At 43.4% G+C, this 18306-nt stretch overlaps 3 protein-coding genes across 7 annotated transcripts in view; 2 read left to right on the top strand and 1 right to left on the bottom strand.

Annotated features, from left to right (window-relative positions):
* The window catches only part of cbfa2t3 (CBFA2/RUNX1 partner transcriptional co-repressor 3), a 44836-nt gene extending 38634 nt beyond the window's left edge, over positions 1–6202 (top strand). For 3 of the 5 annotated variants that reach the window (XM_030080765.1, XM_030080756.1, XM_030080790.1), the window contains 5 exons: positions 56–299; positions 832–900; positions 1712–1765; positions 3474–3664; positions 4260–6202. In XM_030080765.1, the coding sequence (XP_029936625.1) occupies positions 56–299; positions 832–900; positions 1712–1765; positions 3474–3664; positions 4260–4646 (945 nt within the window). In that variant the 3' untranslated portion in view covers positions 4647–6202. The remainder of the gene's footprint in view (positions 1–55; positions 300–831; positions 901–1711; positions 1766–3473; positions 3665–4259) is intronic. The other 2 variants (XM_030080781.1, XM_030080773.1) reach the window with 2 other exon arrangements.
* A 5191-nt stretch (positions 6203–11393) lies between these two features.
* pabpn1l (PABPN1 like, cytoplasmic) lies at positions 11394–15474 on the top strand. The gene is made up of 6 exons (XM_030048293.1): positions 11394–11716; positions 12205–12328; positions 12886–12953; positions 13060–13166; positions 13613–13700; positions 14422–15474. Exons 1-6 carry the CDS (start codon positions 11645–11647, stop codon positions 14743–14745), a joined length of 783 nt encoding a protein of 260 aa, XP_029904153.1. The 5' UTR covers positions 11394–11644; the 3' UTR covers positions 14746–15474.
* A 58-nt stretch (positions 15475–15532) lies between these two features.
* On the bottom strand, positions 15533–18112 carry trappc2l (trafficking protein particle complex subunit 2L). The gene is made up of 5 exons (XM_030048294.1): positions 17985–18112; positions 17547–17719; positions 17165–17252; positions 15789–15868; positions 15533–15696 (listed from the first exon to the last, which is right to left on the bottom strand). Exons 1-5 carry the CDS (start codon positions 18015–18017, stop codon positions 15651–15653), a joined length of 420 nt encoding a protein of 139 aa, XP_029904154.1. The 5' UTR covers positions 18018–18112; the 3' UTR covers positions 15533–15650.
* Between the last annotated feature and the right edge of the window lie 194 nt (positions 18113–18306).

The following is an 18306-nucleotide window of genomic DNA, read 5'->3' as shown; positions in this document are numbered from 1 at the left end:
CATGTATCATGCGAAGTAGACGGTATAACCTGTCCTCTGTCCTGTCCTGATGCAGCTGCTGAACTGCATTATGGACATGGTGGAGAAGACGCGCCGCTCTCTGACGGTGCTGCGCCGCTGTCAGGAGGCCGACCGCGAGGAGATGAATCACTGGATAAGGCGCTACAGCGACGTGGAGGAGATGAAAAAAGGTGGGAGCAACGGACAGCACCGCCCTCCTCCTCTTCCTCCTCCTCCTCCTCCTCCTCATCACAACTCCTCCTCCAACACAGCTAACAGCAGCGAGTCACAGCTCATAGGTACTTCCACCGCTGCTGAAAGGCAGACAGACAGACAGACAGACAAGATGCATACAGAGTACATTTGGCAAAGCAAAACACTCAGATCAAGGTGGGGCTTATCCTGATTATACTTTAATACATCAAATTAGAAACATACTGTAAGTCAGTTAGATGAAGATGTTTTTAGTGCAAATTTACTCATTTTAGTGAGTGCTGCGTGGTAATGCAAAATGTAGTTGCAACATCCTGGATGTTCAACTGGCTGATTGCACCCTTTTGCTGCCTGGATGCTCATTCATCTTCAAGATTTGTATTCACCACTAACTTTCCATTTCCTTCCGAGAAATGGTTGTTTAGTGATGTTGCCGCACACAGCCCTCAAATTTAGTGTCAAAAGTAGGATTGAAAAACTAGGGGAGACTGTTGACAGATGGATGTGTGTTTGTGGAGGCCAAGAGCCTGTCTGTGTGTGTGTGTGTGTGTGTGTGTGTGTGTGTGTGTGTGTGTTTCTGTAACTGAGATTGAGTGTGTGCCTGCATGTGCGTTTCAGAAATCCACCGAGACTTCTTACACAGGCCTGCCTCAGGATACCTGCCTGAAGAAATCTGGAGGAAAGCTGGTAAGAGCCAAGCATCCTCGTCCTCCGCTCTCTATTGTCCTCATGACTGACCTCACTAACACTAACAAAACTGTGTGTGCACTTACACACACACACACACACACACACACACACACACACACACACACACACACACACACACACACACACACAATCAGCACCATCACTCTTCATGGCTCTCACCCTGACTACCATCTGAGACAGACAGAACAGAGGCCTTACAGCCGTAGGTCCATAAGGCCAGAGGATTGGAGGCCCTCTGTGTCATTAGAGCTAAATGCCCTCCATCTGTCACCACTATGAAAGGCCACTGCAGTTAAACCTGCAGTGAAAATGCAGTCACCTGGCCCAAGGCAGGCCGCAGCAGCGCAGCAGAAGCTGGGGTCACAGCTTAACTGGTCTCCACCGATCAGAGACAGTAACGCTCTCAGTTCTTTTCGTTGTGACAGTTTTCCAGCCTAATGCACAGTACACAAACTTATTACTGAATTGAATCAAATGCAGACCAGCTGGGATCTTTGTATTGCGTACTGCACAAAGATGTCCTAAAAGTGGTTAATGGCATTTGTAGCAGCGATGGAGAGGGTGGGAGTGTTGCACTGCCTGGGCCTTCCTGTATACTGCACGTTAGATAGAGCTCATCCCAGGAGTCATCTGGCTCAGCCTTTGTTCCTCCCCAGTCCCAGCACTATTATGTTGCAGTCATACTCCAATACCCTGTGGAGGGAAGATGCTGCTGCTGTCGGCAAAATATTGTGCTGCATTTTCACCAGCAGAAAAGCTCTTTTAATTGCAGTTGTTTTTCATACAGGTACTGCAAGTATCCCGCTCTCCCCAGCACTAAAGCACCTCCAAAACAAGCAGGGTGAGTAACACACCTCACTCCCACCATCTCACCCCGAGTGAGTGTGTACGTGCACATTTGTGTGTGTGTGTGTGTGTGTGTGTGTGCGCCCGTGTACCTTCTTTATCTCACCCCTGCCTCAGCAGCCAGCCTCCTGGTGTAGCTGCAGCAACACTTCCAATTAGAGCCAGACACGTATTCTCTGGTCTGGTTCAGGTTGAGAGACTGCAGTGCTTTTGAAAAACAAGATCTGAAGTGTGCAAAAGCAGACAGAAAAAACGTGTCCCAGGGACCTGCCAAATCCCTGTGGAATTAAAACGTTAATATTGCTGCCCCCGTGTTTTCCATTAAGTGCTAATTGCCCCAGCATCTGCTATGCAGTCTCCTTGATAAGAATTAATTAAATTTGCAAACTAATCTTAGTGGTGCATGCATTAGGGCTGATAATTGAGAAGCCCAGGATAGTACAGATAGTGATTGGGGGGAGGATGGGGAGGGGTTAAGAAAAGGAAAAAAGAGGAGAAATGAAATGAAGGATGAAGGTAAAGACAGGATGAAGAAAAGCATTAAAACGTGTGTGTGTGTGTGTGTGTGGTGTGTGTGGTGTTGACAGGACTGACAGAATACTAACTACTTCAGCAGTTTGTAAGCATAGGATTCAAGCTCAGACATGCATGCATGCACATACACAGACATACATCAGCAAACTGTGCCCACACAGCCAGTCACACCTAAGTGTGGATACGGCCCGTACCCCTTCCTGTCTTTTTGCAGTAGTTTGAAACAACTGGGCTGGAGCAGCGGGGAAATGTGACAGTTATTTATGAGTTCACTCTTACACACTCAAACACTGACTGGAGGAAATAGGGAGCGGTGGAGAGAACCGTATCTCTTTCACCTCCTACCTGGATGGGCTAACACACCTGCAGGTCCTTGAGTGTGTGTGTGTGTGTGTGTGTGTGTGAGCGAGTGTGTGGAGAAAGATAGTCAGGAAAAGAATCATTGATTCGTACAAAATTTTACTGTCCTTGACATTGGATAAAAACATGCTCTTGACCCTTTTATAGTTAGATATACAGTTATAGTCACTTCTTGTAACTGTGACACATCGATTTAGTATTTGACTCTGTGTGATAGCAAATATTTTATACTTGGCAACCTCTTTCTCAGGAGTATTCCCTAGAGCAGAGCAAGATCTGGAAAATATGTATGTATGTCTTCGCTGTGAGGCCAGTAATGAAAGATGGCAAAATAATACTCATGCCTCTTACTGAGAAGGGACTTCGGGAAGCTTCTATTTTAGACTGCCATCTGGAAAGGAGTCTACACACCTGCCTGTTGTAAAAACACAGCCTCCTCGCTCGTATGTGCTGGCACCGGTAGAACAAAAGGCCACACTATGAAGTCTACCTCGCAGGAACCCCTGCAGTGGAGATATGCATCACCAATGGGGAGTTTATTCAGTCTTCACTGTTAACTTTTTCATCTGCTGTTGTCAGCACTGGAAAATATTGTCACCAGACGTGTTTGAATTAATTATTTAAGTCTGGCTGTTTTCTTATTCTGACAGAAGGTTTTGAATCTTGGATGATGTACATCTGTTAGCTGAGATACAACAAGCAGAGAGCTTAGAGAGCCTCAATAAAGGATGACAGAGCAGGCGGAATAGGACAGTGGCCACAGGAACCAACACCCTCCTCTCTCTCTGTTTCCCTCTGTCTCTCTGCAGAGGAGGCAGTGAACGAGGTGAAGAGACAGGCGATGTCGGAGCTGCAGAAGGCAGTGTCAGATGCCGAGAGGAAAGCTCATGAGATGATCTCTGCTGAGCGCTCGAAGATGGAGAGGGCCCTGGCCGAGGCCAAGAGGCAGGCTTCTGAGGACGCATTGACCGTCATCAACCAGCAGGAGGACTCTAGCGAAGTGAGTATCACAGACCCCCTGCCCCCGTCACTGTCCCATCTCACTCACTCATTAACATCATCCCTCGTCCCACACTTTGACACCGTATCCACCTGTTCTTTTGGCGTGGTCCTATAATGTGTAATCGTAGAGACCGTCTGATGATGATTTTGCTGTGAGGTTCAGCTGGCTGCTCTTACTTTGGCAAACACCATGTAGTCATTTTATTATTGCGGAGGTAGTCCAGTTGCCAGTGTAAATAATGGTAGACAGACCCAGATGGCCTGAGCAGAATGCCAGGCTGAGGCCATTACAGAGCAGTTGACCACCACCTGCTGGTAACACAAGCCAGTGGCCATGGACCAACTCTTAAAGCCCTGAAATCAAAGCCATATGCAAAGAGCAAAAGAATAAATACAGACTTAGACAAATAAACAGGATAACAAAATAGCCGGTTGCATTTTTTTTAAAACTCAGTCAAAAGAGCAAAGCTTGGATTTCATCCTTTAGAGACATATTTAAAAGCATCACAGTTGAGACACAAAATAACATAAAAAACAATCCTATCCAAGAGATTTATTTTTATCAACCCACTCTCTCCCCACTGTCTCAACAGAGCTGCTGGAACTGCGGGCGGAAAGCCAGTGAGACATGCAGCGGCTGCAACACGGCTCGCTACTGTGGCTCCTTCTGCCAGCACAAAGACTGGGAGAAGCACCACCACGTCTGTGGGCAAGGCCTGCAGGGACTGCCAGGAGGCAGCAGTGTCCCTCTGGGCACCCCCTCCTCCTCCACATCCTCAGCATCCTCCAATGCACCTCCCACCCACTCAGAGAGCACTCCTCCAGGACCCTTGTCCCTGGCAGGTCAGCCCAGTATTGGAGGAGGGGCTGGCGGCGGCAGCGGAAGTGTCTCTGCCAGCCCCAAGGAGAGCAGTTCCAGCAGTGCCTCTCGCTCCACCACTCCGGCCACCCCCGCCCTACTGGATGCCACCTCTCGCTGACCTCTGACCCCATGACCCCCTCCTGCACACGGATGCTGCAGCGCCCACACTCCATACAAAACCAAACTGAGGAATCTTCATCGCACACTGCTCCCTTTCCTCTTTCCCTACTAAGCTCCGTACTTCCCTTTTTAATGGAAGCTCTTTGAGTTGATTACTTCCTTTAGTTACCTGATGATGGCCTGGTTTTCTCAACTACTTAAAAAAAAGAAAAAAGAAGAAAAAATCTGAAAAACACTTCTTCCTGTCCCTCAGACTTCTTTTCTCTCTTTCACAACCACACCCACACATTTAAAGACTCCAGTCTGGGGTTCAGTGTAGTGTAAAGCATGGAAAGTGCAGTGTCTCCTCTCCTTGTGTTCAAAAGCAGAAACATATCAGATGTGTTTGCTTATAACGTGAGCTTTGATATTAAGATAGGACTAAGATGTACCCTCAGTAATACAAGCCCGGTAAATGCTGTCTATGCAGGGCACGTACAGAGAAAAAACAAGAGGACGATTGTGCTAAAGCAACATTGATGAGGAGATAGCTAGACTGATAAGCACTTGGATAGGATTTCCCTTTAATTCAGCACCAATGAGAGAACAATGCCCAGCCCCAAGATGTGCACTATCAGTCCAAACCTCTCATTGAAGAGGCACTTCCTGAACAGTGTCCTTATGGAGACAGGCAAGGAACATAATACCTTTCTTCCAATGGAGGAGGGCAAAGGGAAAATAATGATCTATTATGCGATTTATTCCTCAGAAACACAGCTGATTATTTATTAGATGTTTCTTTTCTGGCTTTAAAGGAAAATAAAGAAAAGTCCAAATATTCTAAATGAATAATGATGATGATGATGATGATGATGATGATGATGATGATGATATGAAAATAAATAAAAATTTAAACTGTTAACTACCTTGCTAGCGAGCCAAGAAAATCTACACCGGACTCACCTCTCTGCACCATTGTGAACCCAAATGAATTCAAAGATGAAAAATAACCTGATCCAAACCTTTGTATTACACTGCCAAAGTGAGTAAGTAAGAGATAAGGAGAAGCACTCATCTTATAACCAAACGCAAAGCAACATCACCTCCTCAGCAGATAAGCCAGCCCTGAGAGCTCCAGGCTGCAGAGAAGCTACAGAACGGGACCCAGGGAGAGTCAGACGGACAAAGACTGTGACCTGCTATGATCTGTAGCTGCTCCTGCAGGCTGGACGAAAACCACAGCGATTCCTCAGTGATGGCCCAGACTAGTGAATACCAGAATGGACAATGCTGTGAACTTGCCTAGGAGAAAGACTTAACGAATGGAACGGAAACCCTGCCACAGTGTGATTTTTTTTTTTTTTTTTTAAAGTGAATGGTAACAGAGAAGACAGAGAGAAAAAGAGGAAAAGGAAAAGCTACATGGCCTCAAGAAAAATAGAAGAAAAAAAAGGAATGAAGAAATGTGGCAATGGAGCAGCCAAGAACCTCAAAACAAACTTGAAAACTTTGTCCAAGAAAGCGTTGTATATTATGGAGACGTACAGAAAGATTGTTTCTAAGTTGTTGTTTTTTCTAAAAAGCTCCATGACGAGGAGATATTTCAAGGAATTGCTGTTACCTTTTCCATCGTCTCCCTCCTTTTCCAAAGCATGATAAACAGATGAAAGAGCCTTGTAATGGGCGGTGTAGACTTGGTTCTCCTCTCTTTCTACCTCCCCTCGCCCCACACCTCCCTTGTACGCTCCGCCCCGACTACTTGACTCGAGTCTGCCCCTGACCCCAGCCTGCTTTGGACAGAGCCTCTGAGCAGTTTTGTGGGAAGGGATCAAACCTGCTTGTAGATATAATTCCTCTTTTTTTGTTTTTTCAATAATGTCTCTTGTCGCTGATGTCCACATGTGCTGCCCTTGTGTATATCCAGAAAGATGGACTTTGATTTGGTTTGTTTTTCTTTCATTTTCCTCCTTTAGTTTGGGCTGAACAGTGAAGTCAGAGCAAGGACACACTTTTATGAGAAGAAGCCCCATATTGTACTTATTGTTTGATTTGTTGTATCTATATTAATGAGATAAAACCCCTCTTGTAGAATATTTTGTACTGCTCGCATTGTAAGACAGTGAGAGGTCGGAGGTGCAATATGAAGAGAATTCAGCTACTGAATGGAACCTCAGCAACTGCCCATAGGGTGTCATATAATATAGATACATATAAATATATTTAAAGTAACATCAGTAACTTAATGTGAATGTACATAGTATTTAAAGAGGTCCAAAAATGTGTTTGCCAAATAACAGAAACCTTTAAAGTTTTATGTCCAGAATATGATTTTTCTCAGTTCATTTGTTTCTCAAATTTATCAATTGCCTTTTCCTCATAGCATTTAAACACTTTAAATTTTCACTGAAAATCAAAGTGTGATGTGACACTGTGTGGAGGGGACTGTTGGTAACAGAGGTCAAGTGGCTCCATAACAACCACAGTGCATGTAGCTGAGGATGGATGAAAACTGGTTAAGGGTGGATGGATAACACAAGATTTTTTGAACATAATTTTCATTAACCCGGCCAGAAATGATCATAGTAGCTAAATCATCCCCATCATAGCATTGCAAAGACTTAATTTTCTTAATTTTTATGAGATGGCTAGCGATCAGTCGGGTCAGTGTAGGTTATGTGCTTCGTCCACCCCAGGTCAGTTTACATCCTGCTGGAGGGGATTCAACCGTGTGTGTTGTAGCCTGCTATTGGCAAAAACCCAAATGTAGAACAGTAAAAAGAGACAGAAGTGGTGGCCCAGTAACAAATTTACCCAAGTTGACTCATACCAACTTTAGGGTTTGAAGTCAAACCTTGATCCTCATGTCCACGTAGTCTTGTGAATCTGTGTGAAACATTGCCATCCTTTGGGCTCAAGTGCCACTGCAGTGGCCCTCTCTCTTCATCCTCAATGACCTGTGTATGTGTACTGTGAGGTGTGTTTGTTTCCCCCCGCATGCGGGACAAACCATCACGTACATTTACTGTAGGAGATACACCAGTGTTAAGCTACAGTGAAACTAACCTCAAACCTGATTTTGATACCCATGAATTTTGCTCTGGTCTTACTGAATATTGTTTATTGGTGCAGGTGCAGTTTGAACCTGATTGACTCAAAAGCAGTTCAGAGCTCATGTTTTTTTTTTTTTTTACCCCTTTTGTGTTCTTTTTAAGAGTACTGCCCTTCCAACATGCCTCAGCAATATGATATGGAGGGCTGATGGTGCAAAAACTGCCTTGCAAAGTACTTTTGTCCATATCATCGTGTCTTCAAGAACTTCAGTCGGTGACACTCTTTATATTTGCATTTCTTTACCTAGAGTTGATCACATGTCACGTAAGCACCTACACGTTCTTCCAAGAGGATTAAAACATTTTCTTATATTAATGAGCAAGCGATGTAGTTATTGACTATGATTTATTGTGCTTACCATGTGATCAACTCCATATAAAGAAATGCATCATTGGCTGAACCGGTTGATGACACAATGACATGAGCAAAAGAGCCGTTTCGATGTGTAATTTTACATTCTAAGAGGTAATAATTGCCTTGCTGACAACTATTTTGCAAGATGGTTTGCATCCCCTCGGCCTTCCATACTTTGAGCACCTCTGCTAAACACACGTGTGAAAAATTGAAGCTTGAATGACCTTTACAGCTACAGTACAGAGGCCCCTTAAGCAGCCATGCTCAAGCAAATGTAATAGTTACAACCCTAATCCTCAGATAATTTGCCCAAGTCATTTTGTTTTTGCAGTGAAATGGTAGAAATTACAATGCTGAACTGCATTTAATGTTTATTTTAATTGATCAAAAAATGCATGTTTATTTAATTTGACCTATTTGAGAAATGATATTGCATTGAAAAGGGATAAGCTGCAAGGTAGCCCTGCATCTGTTTTGTTGTGTTTTTGTAAGTGTGGTTTAAGTTACCTTGATGTGGCATCGACTTCAGTCTTTTGTGATTTTGCTTCTTTCCCACCCCGTGTCCCATGTCTAATTCCTCCGCTACTACCACAAACCTCTCTTCACAAGCCCCCTCACACTAGCTACCTCCTGTGACCATACAGCTAAACCACCAGGAGAGGTTGACCTGGACTTTGAAAGCTGGGCTGAGAGCAGACATGGAAAATGCACATTCGAAAATTAATAATATGACGAGGTCAGAAAATTGTAAAACTTCAGCACTGAAAGGAATTGCCATTACTATTAATGTGTCAGAATATTAATTTCCTCTAGACCTCACCTTTCTGATTACAGCCGTCAAAATACTGATACTGTTGGCATATAATAAGATTCTTTACAGTTTATAATAACATAGGCTACATATGTGTAGTGTGCATACGTACTGAAGACAGAATCATCCATGACATGCCATTTGTCGTCAAAAACCAATAAAAGCACAGACCAAAGTATTCCTGCATTGCCATAGTAGGCTTTGACATGGTGTGTATTGTCAGACCAGAAATAATGAGGTTAAAACTCCACTATACCAGTCAACCAAAGTGTCTGAAATCCACGCTTTCTCAAAGCACAAGAGTGAAGGACACCTTCAACCAGTAGGCTGAGTTTCTAATGTGTAGAGTAGTTATTCAAGCAATCAAAGCACTTGTCTAAACATTGAATAATACCTCTGTTAAAGCAGCAGGAGCATCTCTTTTGGGACGGCCTACTGATTTAGTGTTCTTACAGTGCAAAGCCTTGCAGAGATATAATGAATGCATGGTGGGTGTGTTTGTGTGTGAATGGTGCTGTGGTTCTTTTTATTATGATTACCTTTTCTTCGTGTCTCTGTACAAACTACTTGAAAACTCCAGAGCTTTAATGAAACATCCCAGACTAGACAGACTAGTGGCAGAGCAAATCTGAAGATGTAGCAACAGCTTAATGTTTTTGCAGTTAAAAAAAACAAACAAACAAACAAACAAAAAAAAAAAACTAAAAAAATAAAACAAAACAAACAAAAAAAATTATCATGCCATATCCACATCAAACTGATGCTGTAATGGTAGTTCCATTCAATTCCAAGTGCTCTGTGTTGTGCCTCCTTGTCTGCAAGTAAGCCCTTACATAAACAAAACAAAGCCAAACCCAATGACCACTAATGAATGACCAAAATCCAACCAAAAGCTACAACTATCTTTTTTGTTGTTGTTGTTTTTCTTTGGTTAATGCTCTTGAGTTACAGCCCAGCATTAGGACACCTGTATGGGGCGGACGTGGTGGGGCATGAGGCTATGAGGCAGTCCCACAAAAGGAGCGTAGCTGTAGTGGAGTGTGCAAACTCAGTATCGGTCTACCTGTCTTTCACTGGGATTTCTTCCCCTGACGTCGCTGCGATAGAACAGATCAGGGCAGTGATGTTGTACTCAGCTGGGTGTCAGATTAGTTGTGAAACAAATTATATTTGTGCTGAGGTGTTTTGTGTCATATTCTTTCTCTGCACTCTGTGAAGATGTTGTAGATGGCAAACGCATAAAGGGCTCTTCTGTTGGGGAAAAAAAAAAAAAAAAAAAAAAAACATCCAGTTGTCTCCAAACACTTTTTCATCAGCCACTTTTGTATTTGTTTATTAATTATACAGTGTACATGATATGGGCAAAACGCATGTTTAGAAAAGGCAAATATTTGCAGGTTGGCATTTGTCTCTCCCTAACCCTACCAGTGATTCTACCAATCAAGTTTCAAGGCTCATCTGATGTGATGGTGACATGTCCTTCCTGTGAAGTGAACACTGATAAATACAGTAGGAAGCTGAAATGGCAAAAGGTGGATACAGCACTTGTTTTCCCAAAAAGCCATGGCTCAGGATGGTCCTGTTCTTACCTTTACAGAAATGGAAAAATGTTTGATTTTTATATGTGTAGGGAAGCATTATATACTGTATTGTGCAATACATTATTACAGAAAAAAATACAAAACATTTCTGTAGGAAAGGTTGGCGCTTTGAAGATCTTTCTTCTTTTATTTGATTACTTTTCTCCTCTTCAAAGGTCCCGTTACCGTTTTTAGATGAAGTGAACTGTGCCAGAAGAATTAAATTCTGATTTGTATTTATTTCTTGCATGCTTTCCTCCCTGTTGCTATTACCGCTCTTTAACTGTTCGCTCTGTTGGATGTGTGAAGCTGTAAAACATTCTAATTCAGGTTAATGTCTGTGTTGAACAATGTAACTGTGTAATTAAAAACATGAAATGAAATATTCATCACTGCCTTTGCTGTCTTCTGTTGGTATATTACTCATCTGATGTAGTGATTGGCAAATATTACTGAGATGAAACAGAACAATTAGAAAATTGCAGTCAAGTCGACAGCCATTCTGCAACTAATAAGTTCTTTGGGTAGTTCATTTTGTGATTGATTGAATTATTGCATAATGATAATAAAGAAAAATACATTGCGTCATGGCTACAGATTATTTAGAATACAGATGATTACACATGTAAATAACACCCCCTAATGAAAATTACTATAATCCAGCACTGAGAGTGTGTGGAAGGCGACATAGCAATGAGAATATTATTTCTATAATTAGGGCTATATAATTTGTTGGGATATGTGTTCCTCCAAATGCAGCACAGTATCAGAGTGTCTGAGACTGTATCCAATTTGAGCGGATCTCACCAAGATGAGAAGGTCTATTGGCGCTCATTAATATCAATTGTCAATCAATCTAACACGTCAGCCCACGTCCTATGCACAGGTGATTCTTATCAGCATACCTACCAGTCATATGCTGTCAGGTCGGTGGACCGTCTGCCCACAGCCCGCTTCCCTTTCCTCTGGAGATCTTTGTTCCGGTCGGCTCTCCGGAAAGCCTGGGACGATTTGTACCTGGGGGGTGCATTTGGTTACGGACAGACCTAAGAAGTGAACGACGGCGTCAGTGGCCTTTAAATTGTGTACCGTTTGAATTAGCGATTTAGTGAAGTGGCGTTGCAGGGTCAGCTCGGCAGATGCCATGTTGGAGCAGTGAGCATGGCGGAAAATCAAGAGGCTTTCGGCTACCTAGAGGGCGAGTCCACCGGGGAGCATTTCACCGAGGACCCGGTGAGTGAGATTTTAGGCGTCGTTGTGTTTGCAGGACTGAGGATGTTGTCACGTTTGTCGGTGCAGCACGTGAGCCGGGCGACTAGCCCAAAATGCACAAAATGTACGCTGTGTGGTGTCGTTGCATTTTCAATGGCATGTAGCAATGTTGTGTAAAACAGGCGATGATGATGATGATGGTGCGTGCGTGTGTGTGTGTGACATGCTACACGGAGCCGCTGACGGATTTCACGTTAGGGGCACTTGGTAGGCACGGAGCGCATGTGACGCGCAGGTGCACTGTGGGTGCTCGCTGCTCCAGACGAGCTTGTGCATCTAAAACACCGTCCGCATTTCCATTTGGGGGGGAAAAATCATGGGGCGTTGTTGGGGTCTGAAAGAACTGATGCGGAATCCTGTTTCACGTTTCTTTTTTTCATCAGGGAACCTCGGCTAAGCAGTGGCCCACAGTAGGTTAATGCCTCGGTTTGCATTCCTGTGTCTCTCAGGAGCTGGCAGCCATCAAGGCCAGAGTTCTGGAGATGGAAATGGAAGAGGAGGCGGAGAGACTGAGGGAGGAGGAGAAGTGTGAGTCTGCAGAGATGCAGCTACTATCTAGCAGCCCACAGCCTGGTAAGACAGCCTAGCATTGGCCCACATTTGGTCACATTGCATTTCAGTGGAATGGTTGTTCTTGGGACAACTGCTGTCCCATCAGCTAAATACTGATTACACATTTCGGAAGCTTACACTGCATGTTTGAGCCAGGTGTGTAGCACAGCAGCCTCCAGGCAGGTGAGGTAACCACATCCTTCACCATCTGGCTAACACCTGGGACACTTGACAGTGGTCACAACACAGCAGCGTTCACATGTGCCTCATCACTGCCCAATGAGACGAAGCAGCGAGCCCCAGAGATCCAGAAGGGTCCTCCTTGCTGCTGCCCGTGGCTATTTTCTGCCTCTGTGCTTCTCCTCTTGTTCCCACCGCTCCAGCCCCTTGGTGCCTCTTTGGAACAGAGAAGGAATTCAGAAGGGAGCAAACACAAGATTTTCTCATATGTTCTGTGAAAGAGGCAGTGAAAGATGATGCAAGTAATGGATGTGTTCATATCATCCAGAATGTCTCCTCAGTGTGTATATAAATATTATTGCGTGTGTAAGAGCGGTATATTTTTATTTCTACCACAGGGCTGTTCTACAATATGACCCATGAGGAGAGAATAGACGCAGACAACAGATCAGTTTATGTGGGCAATGTAAGTCTTATACAGCCTCCCACTTTTTTTTTTTTTAAATCAAGCTTTATGTTCAGTACACTTTTTTTTTTTTTTTTTCCAAACTCTGATCTGACACAAATCCCAGGTGGACTATGGAGCTACTGCAGATGAGTTGGAGATCCACTTCAACGGTTGTGGTCCTGTCAACCGAGTGACGATCCTATGTGACAGATTCTCTGGTCATCCCAAAGGGTGAGTTTAGCTCCTGCAACCTTAAACATGCTGTTCCTCTGCTAAACTGACATTATTTGTGGGCCCACCTCTCAGTGAAGTAGCCACCCACCTACTTCGTCGTGTATCTCCCTCATCAACTATCAATACATCCTCCGCCAGTTGCATTGTTTTGATTTCATTTATCATATATTATGGTATGAATATTTGGTACTTTGGAGAATGCCTGTGTTTAAGCCCCTTAAGAGGGTTGTGTGGCATTCCTCTACATTTTTTTTAACCCCATTCTGTGCATATGTGTTAGTCTGGTCCTAGACCCATGAATACAGTACGTTGACAATTCAGTCTTGATCAAGCAATATGTGTAAAATAGATACAAATACATATAATCTCAACTATTAAGCATTGAGATAAGGAATAAATCCCGTTGCCCTCATTGATGTGGGTCCTCTTCTCTCCTTTTACAGCTTTGCCTATATTGAGTTCTCTGATAGAGACTCTGTACAGAGTGCCATTGGTTTGGATGAGACCTTGTTCAGAGGCAGAATCCTCAAGGTGAGGACTGGGGGGGATAAATTGGTCTTAATCTACTGGCCCCCATGTCAGCTGAAACTCTACGCAACTGGTCCGTGCAGTGAGTAATTGCATGAACTAGTTGCTCCCAAAAAGCAGCATAAAATATCCATTGAATTTCTTCAGCTTGTGCATCCTAACCAAACTGTTTTATACTGTAGCCAAACAATGTCGCACTGTGGGTGCAAATTTCCAATATTGATCTGAATGTCTTTATTTTACTTACTGACAAAGCTTTAGTTTAAAACCCACCAAGGCTATTCTAGAGTGAAGCATTGTCAGTTACAAACAATGAGGTATTAAATTGTTCAACCCACTGTGCAGTTGTCAAGTAAAAAAAAAAAAAAAATCAAATTAAATTATGCTGCAAGAGCTATTTGAAGAGAGCTTGGACATTTTGCACTTGTGATTGAGAAGACGGTGCATTTTAGATCATGCTACAGGGTGTAACTCAGTGTGTCCGGCCATTAAAAACATTGGAGTTTCAACTGACATAGATGTGACTACATAATGACCAGTTTTTCATTTTAGGGTGAATTATTCCTTTAGAGTGAACCAGTCATTTACAGTACACATCACTCTTATTTTGAGTTGTCATGTTGTGCCACTGTTGAATGGTAAACATGGCTTGCATGTAGTAGTTATTCATTCTTACCATTTATCTAAGAAGAAAATGCTTGTCTTTTGTTCTTTGGACCTGCAGGTGATGCCTAAGAGGACCAACATGCCAGGCATTAGCACCACAGACAGGGGCGGCCCCCGAGGCGGTCGCTCCAGAGGCAGAGGCTTCCGCCCACTCCGCTACCATAACAACTTTCAAGGCAGGTTCCGGTATCAGTCGACCAGGCCGCTCCACCAGCCCACCCATCCTTACTATGGGGGCCCCTCAGTGGGCAAGAGACAGTGGGGACACATGGAGTACCGTGAGCAGACATCGAAACGTTACCCGTGTCTCCTTCTCATCACGCCACCGTCTGAGGAGGCGGGGGCGGGGCCGAGTGGACAGCACTACCCCCAACAGCGCTAGTGTAATCCACAGCCTGTGTGCCTGTGTGGAAGAATGGAAAAACTGAGAGATAATTTTAAATGAACATCTGATTCTATCATTGCTGGGTTAAGTACTATGTCAAATGGCCAGAGTGGACAGCAGAGGTTTGGGCTCTCCAAGTTTTAACCTTTCAACACCAAAAGGAGCACAGTTGCCACCGATCTGCGCATCAGTTCATGAGTCCAAAGCCATCCAGTGGAGACTATCTGCTTCTCCTGCCACCCTTGTGTCATGTGAAGTAGGTAAGATGCGAATGGGGAGGAAACGTGAACAAATTCTAAATTTGTTTCAGCCAGTGAAGCATGTTTTGGCACTGTATCCCTAACAACTTTGGTGTTTGGTTTGTCAAGGATTTGAGTAGTTGAGCCATGCAAGTCTCTCTGCTTCATACTGGTAGGTTGTAATCGTGCCTATGTTCTGTATTATCTTGCTTGCAATATGCTTGGGCTGAAATTTGTCAGTACCCAGCTCTATCATGTCCAAGCTCTTTTGCAAAGGTGTTGCGTTACAGCTTGTCAATATCTGTAAATGCATGTGACAATCCTCGCATTATGCTCTTTCGCATCTCACTATTTTTATACATCTTATGCGAATGTATTATGTTGCTGCCTGCATTGTAATGTTGATTGTATATATTTTCCCCCATTATGTAATAATTTATCAGATTTCTTTGCCGTTAAGTGAATAAATAAAGCAAGTATAATCTTGCTCCTGTGCTTCATTTACTCCAGCAGTGTATTTGTAGAAAAATAACTGACACATGCACTGATTTACAACAACAAAATTTATTAGACTTTTGTCTTTTATTCATCAAGGCAACATCGAAACACAAGATCAGGGGTGTTATGTACAGTGGAAGGTGAGGAGTAAAGGTGGAGGCGACATCAGCTGGGCTGCACCATCATTCCAGATACGATGCCATCAAAAGCCCTGGAGAATGATTTGTCAACAATCAGACAAGTTGAATTTTAAAGACATTTTAAAGCATCTGAACCACCAACTTTCAGAAAAATTTAACTCACTTGGACTGAATCGGGTCCCCGGGATTGTAGAATGGGTTGCACATTACATCAGTAAATGAGTTGTGTAATTTTCTGAACATCTAGAAGACAAAAGAAATCCTGGATTAAAGACAGAATAAACCAAAGAACATGGATGGATTTGAGATGAGCAAAAGTGCTTTAAGAAAAAAGCACAACACAAATGAAAACATATGGGTTACTATGTGTGTTAATCCTGAGCTCAGTGTCATCTGACATTAAAATATGTATGTTAAGGATTCTGCATAAAGAGGCGACATGTTGACTCAGTCCTCTGTGTGAAGTTTGCATATTCTTGCCATTTTGCCACCCCCTCTCCCAAACACACACACACACACACAGTCCAAACACATGCAGGTCAGGTGAACTGATTACACCAAATGGCCAATAGGTGTGAGTGTTTGTTTTGGCCTTGTGATGTCCTGTGACCTGTCCAGGGGATTTCCTTGCTTTCTGACTAATACATGCAGATATGCCCCAGCCTCCTGTGAAGCTGCTCAGGAGTGAAGTGAGTATGGAAAATCGATTCTGACAGATGGGTCTGACTGGTTATGCACTTCAACTTTTGATGGCAAAGTTCACCTGGACAACTGAATCTTTATACAATCACACATTTAATGTGACAGTAAACAACCATGCATCAGGTGATTCCCACAGGTAAGTTATCTTTCCACTGGCATGACTTCAGGGTCAGCTGCAGAACAGCAGCCTGGAGCTGGTAGGGATTCACTCTCTCTATAAGGCACTTAAGCAGGGCAAATGCTCGTTACCAAGGGTCTTGAGCCAAGTCAAGGTGCCGTGCTGTTGCTGTCTTTTGATTCGACCCAAAAAGTCAAGCCATATGAGTCCCAGAGACACCAAACCAAGCCAAGCTCCAGCCTGCATCACAGGCTATGATAAACCGACAACACTAACATCCTGAATTTCCAGAAAAAAAAAAAAAAAAAAAAAAAAAACCCTTGTTAAGCACACACACACATGCTTCCAGTAATGTAGTAATGGTTGTAGTAATGTGGTAGTTTACACACCAGATTATTACAGTGTAACTAATGGTGCAAGAGAGCAGCCAAGCAGCATTACTGCTTAGGGTCTGATCTGGGGAATGTATGAAGCTAAGAAGATATGACAAGATACGATTGTGCACTTGCACAAATTAATCTAGGTCAGCAAAGAGAATAAGGTTAGTGGCTGAGCATTGAAAGCAATTAAAGCCTGGCTTTTTGTGAGCAACAGTAATCACCTGAACAAAAACGTGCCATTGAAATACAAAGACAATTATGAGGGAAAGATGAAATGATTGTCAACACAAAGTTGGACTGGATTCGAGTATGTTTTGGCAGCTGATAGGCTCAACTTACACTTCTGATTTCATTGTCCCGTAGTGATGTATTAGAGGAGTCCACGACAATGACAAACTTCACCTTGGAGTTGGTCACATAACCATATCTGGTTTACAAGTTAAGGATCCCATGAAAAATTTTACTTCCAAGAGCACAGCTTGAGCCAAGGCTTTCAGTCCAACTAGGACTGGGTGATGAAGACAAAACCAAACATTACAATAGTTTTCACCTTGATATCAATATGCTGCCAATATCATAGGGAGGACTACTGATGCTATCACAATATTGACATAATATTGATATATTGCCCAGCCCTTAGCCTACATTTAAACTTAGACCACACAACAATCTGACAAACAGATAAACAACCGGGGCAGCTATCTTGCAGTAAAATGGATACACTTTGTAGTCTTCCGTGGGGTAAAGCAGACCCAGGTACAGCTCTCTCTGGTCGGCCATGGCTTTGCCGACCGCAGAGATCTTCTCCTCCACCACGTCCAGGGAGGTGTGCACCGTGTAGTGAAACTTCAGCTCATTCTGCGTGGGAACACTGCGGATGTACAGCGGGTAATTCTAGGCAAGGAAACAACAACACATAGAAAAAAAAACTTAGAAAACCTCAAGGTGCAAATAGTAACAACAGCTATCTTGCAACAAGCTAATGTTGTTAGCTTTAGCTCGGTCGGGATAACTGAACCTGCTGGTCCTTCCTGTTGACAAAGGAGGCGATTACTGCCAAAGACGACGGTCAGAGTATCGACGGTAATTATGTTTTTAAATCCTGTAACAGAACAGGGACATGTCTTAAACAGTGTTACTTCACAAAAGCCACCGTTACCTCCTTTGCGATCACTGCTATGCACACCGCCATATCGGAGTTCCTGCTCTGACGCTGTCACGTGGTGCATTCCCTGGTTGTCGGAAATATTGAAATTCATTGTGAAAGTGGGAACGATGCAGCATACATGTTAGATCTGTCACTCAGTGCTGTGAACTAGCTAAAGAGTGAGCAAAAAGTCCCGAAAACATCAGTTGTGGTGCTTTGATGACTACAAGCCAAATTAAACTTAAAGATTTCCAAGTCCCTGCTTTTAATTGTCATGTTGCTTATTCCCACAGAGTATGATTGCAGCACAATACCTGAATTACAAGGTGAGGGG

This window comes from Myripristis murdjan, chromosome 3, assembly GCF_902150065.1.
Source record: "Myripristis murdjan chromosome 3, fMyrMur1.1, whole genome shotgun sequence".
Lineage (NCBI taxonomy): Eukaryota > Metazoa > Chordata > Actinopteri > Holocentriformes > Holocentridae > Myripristis > Myripristis murdjan.
This window is presented reverse-complemented; position numbering and strand designations above follow the sequence as displayed.

Coding starts and splice junctions, on each gene's coding strand:
- trappc2l (XM_030048294.1), bottom strand. CDS start 18,017: ATGGCGGTGTGCATAGCAGTGATCGCAAAGGAG. Junction 17,720..17,984: donor TAGCAGTGATCGCAAAGGAG/GTAACGGTGGCT, acceptor TTCCTTGCCTAG/AATTACCCGCTGTACATCCG. Junction 15,697..15,788: donor GGGGACCCGATTCAGTCCAA/GTGAGTTAAATT, acceptor ATCATTCTCCAG/GGCTTTTGATGGCATCGTAT.
- pabpn1l (XM_030048293.1), top strand. CDS start 11,645: ATGGCGGAAAATCAAGAGGCTTTCGGCTACCTAGAGGGCGAGTCCACC. Junction 11,717..12,204: donor AGCATTTCACCGAGGACCCG/GTGAGTGAGATT, acceptor TGTGTCTCTCAG/GAGCTGGCAGCCATCAAGGC. Junction 12,329..12,885: donor ATCTAGCAGCCCACAGCCTG/GTAAGACAGCCT, acceptor TTTCTACCACAG/GGCTGTTCTACAATATGACC.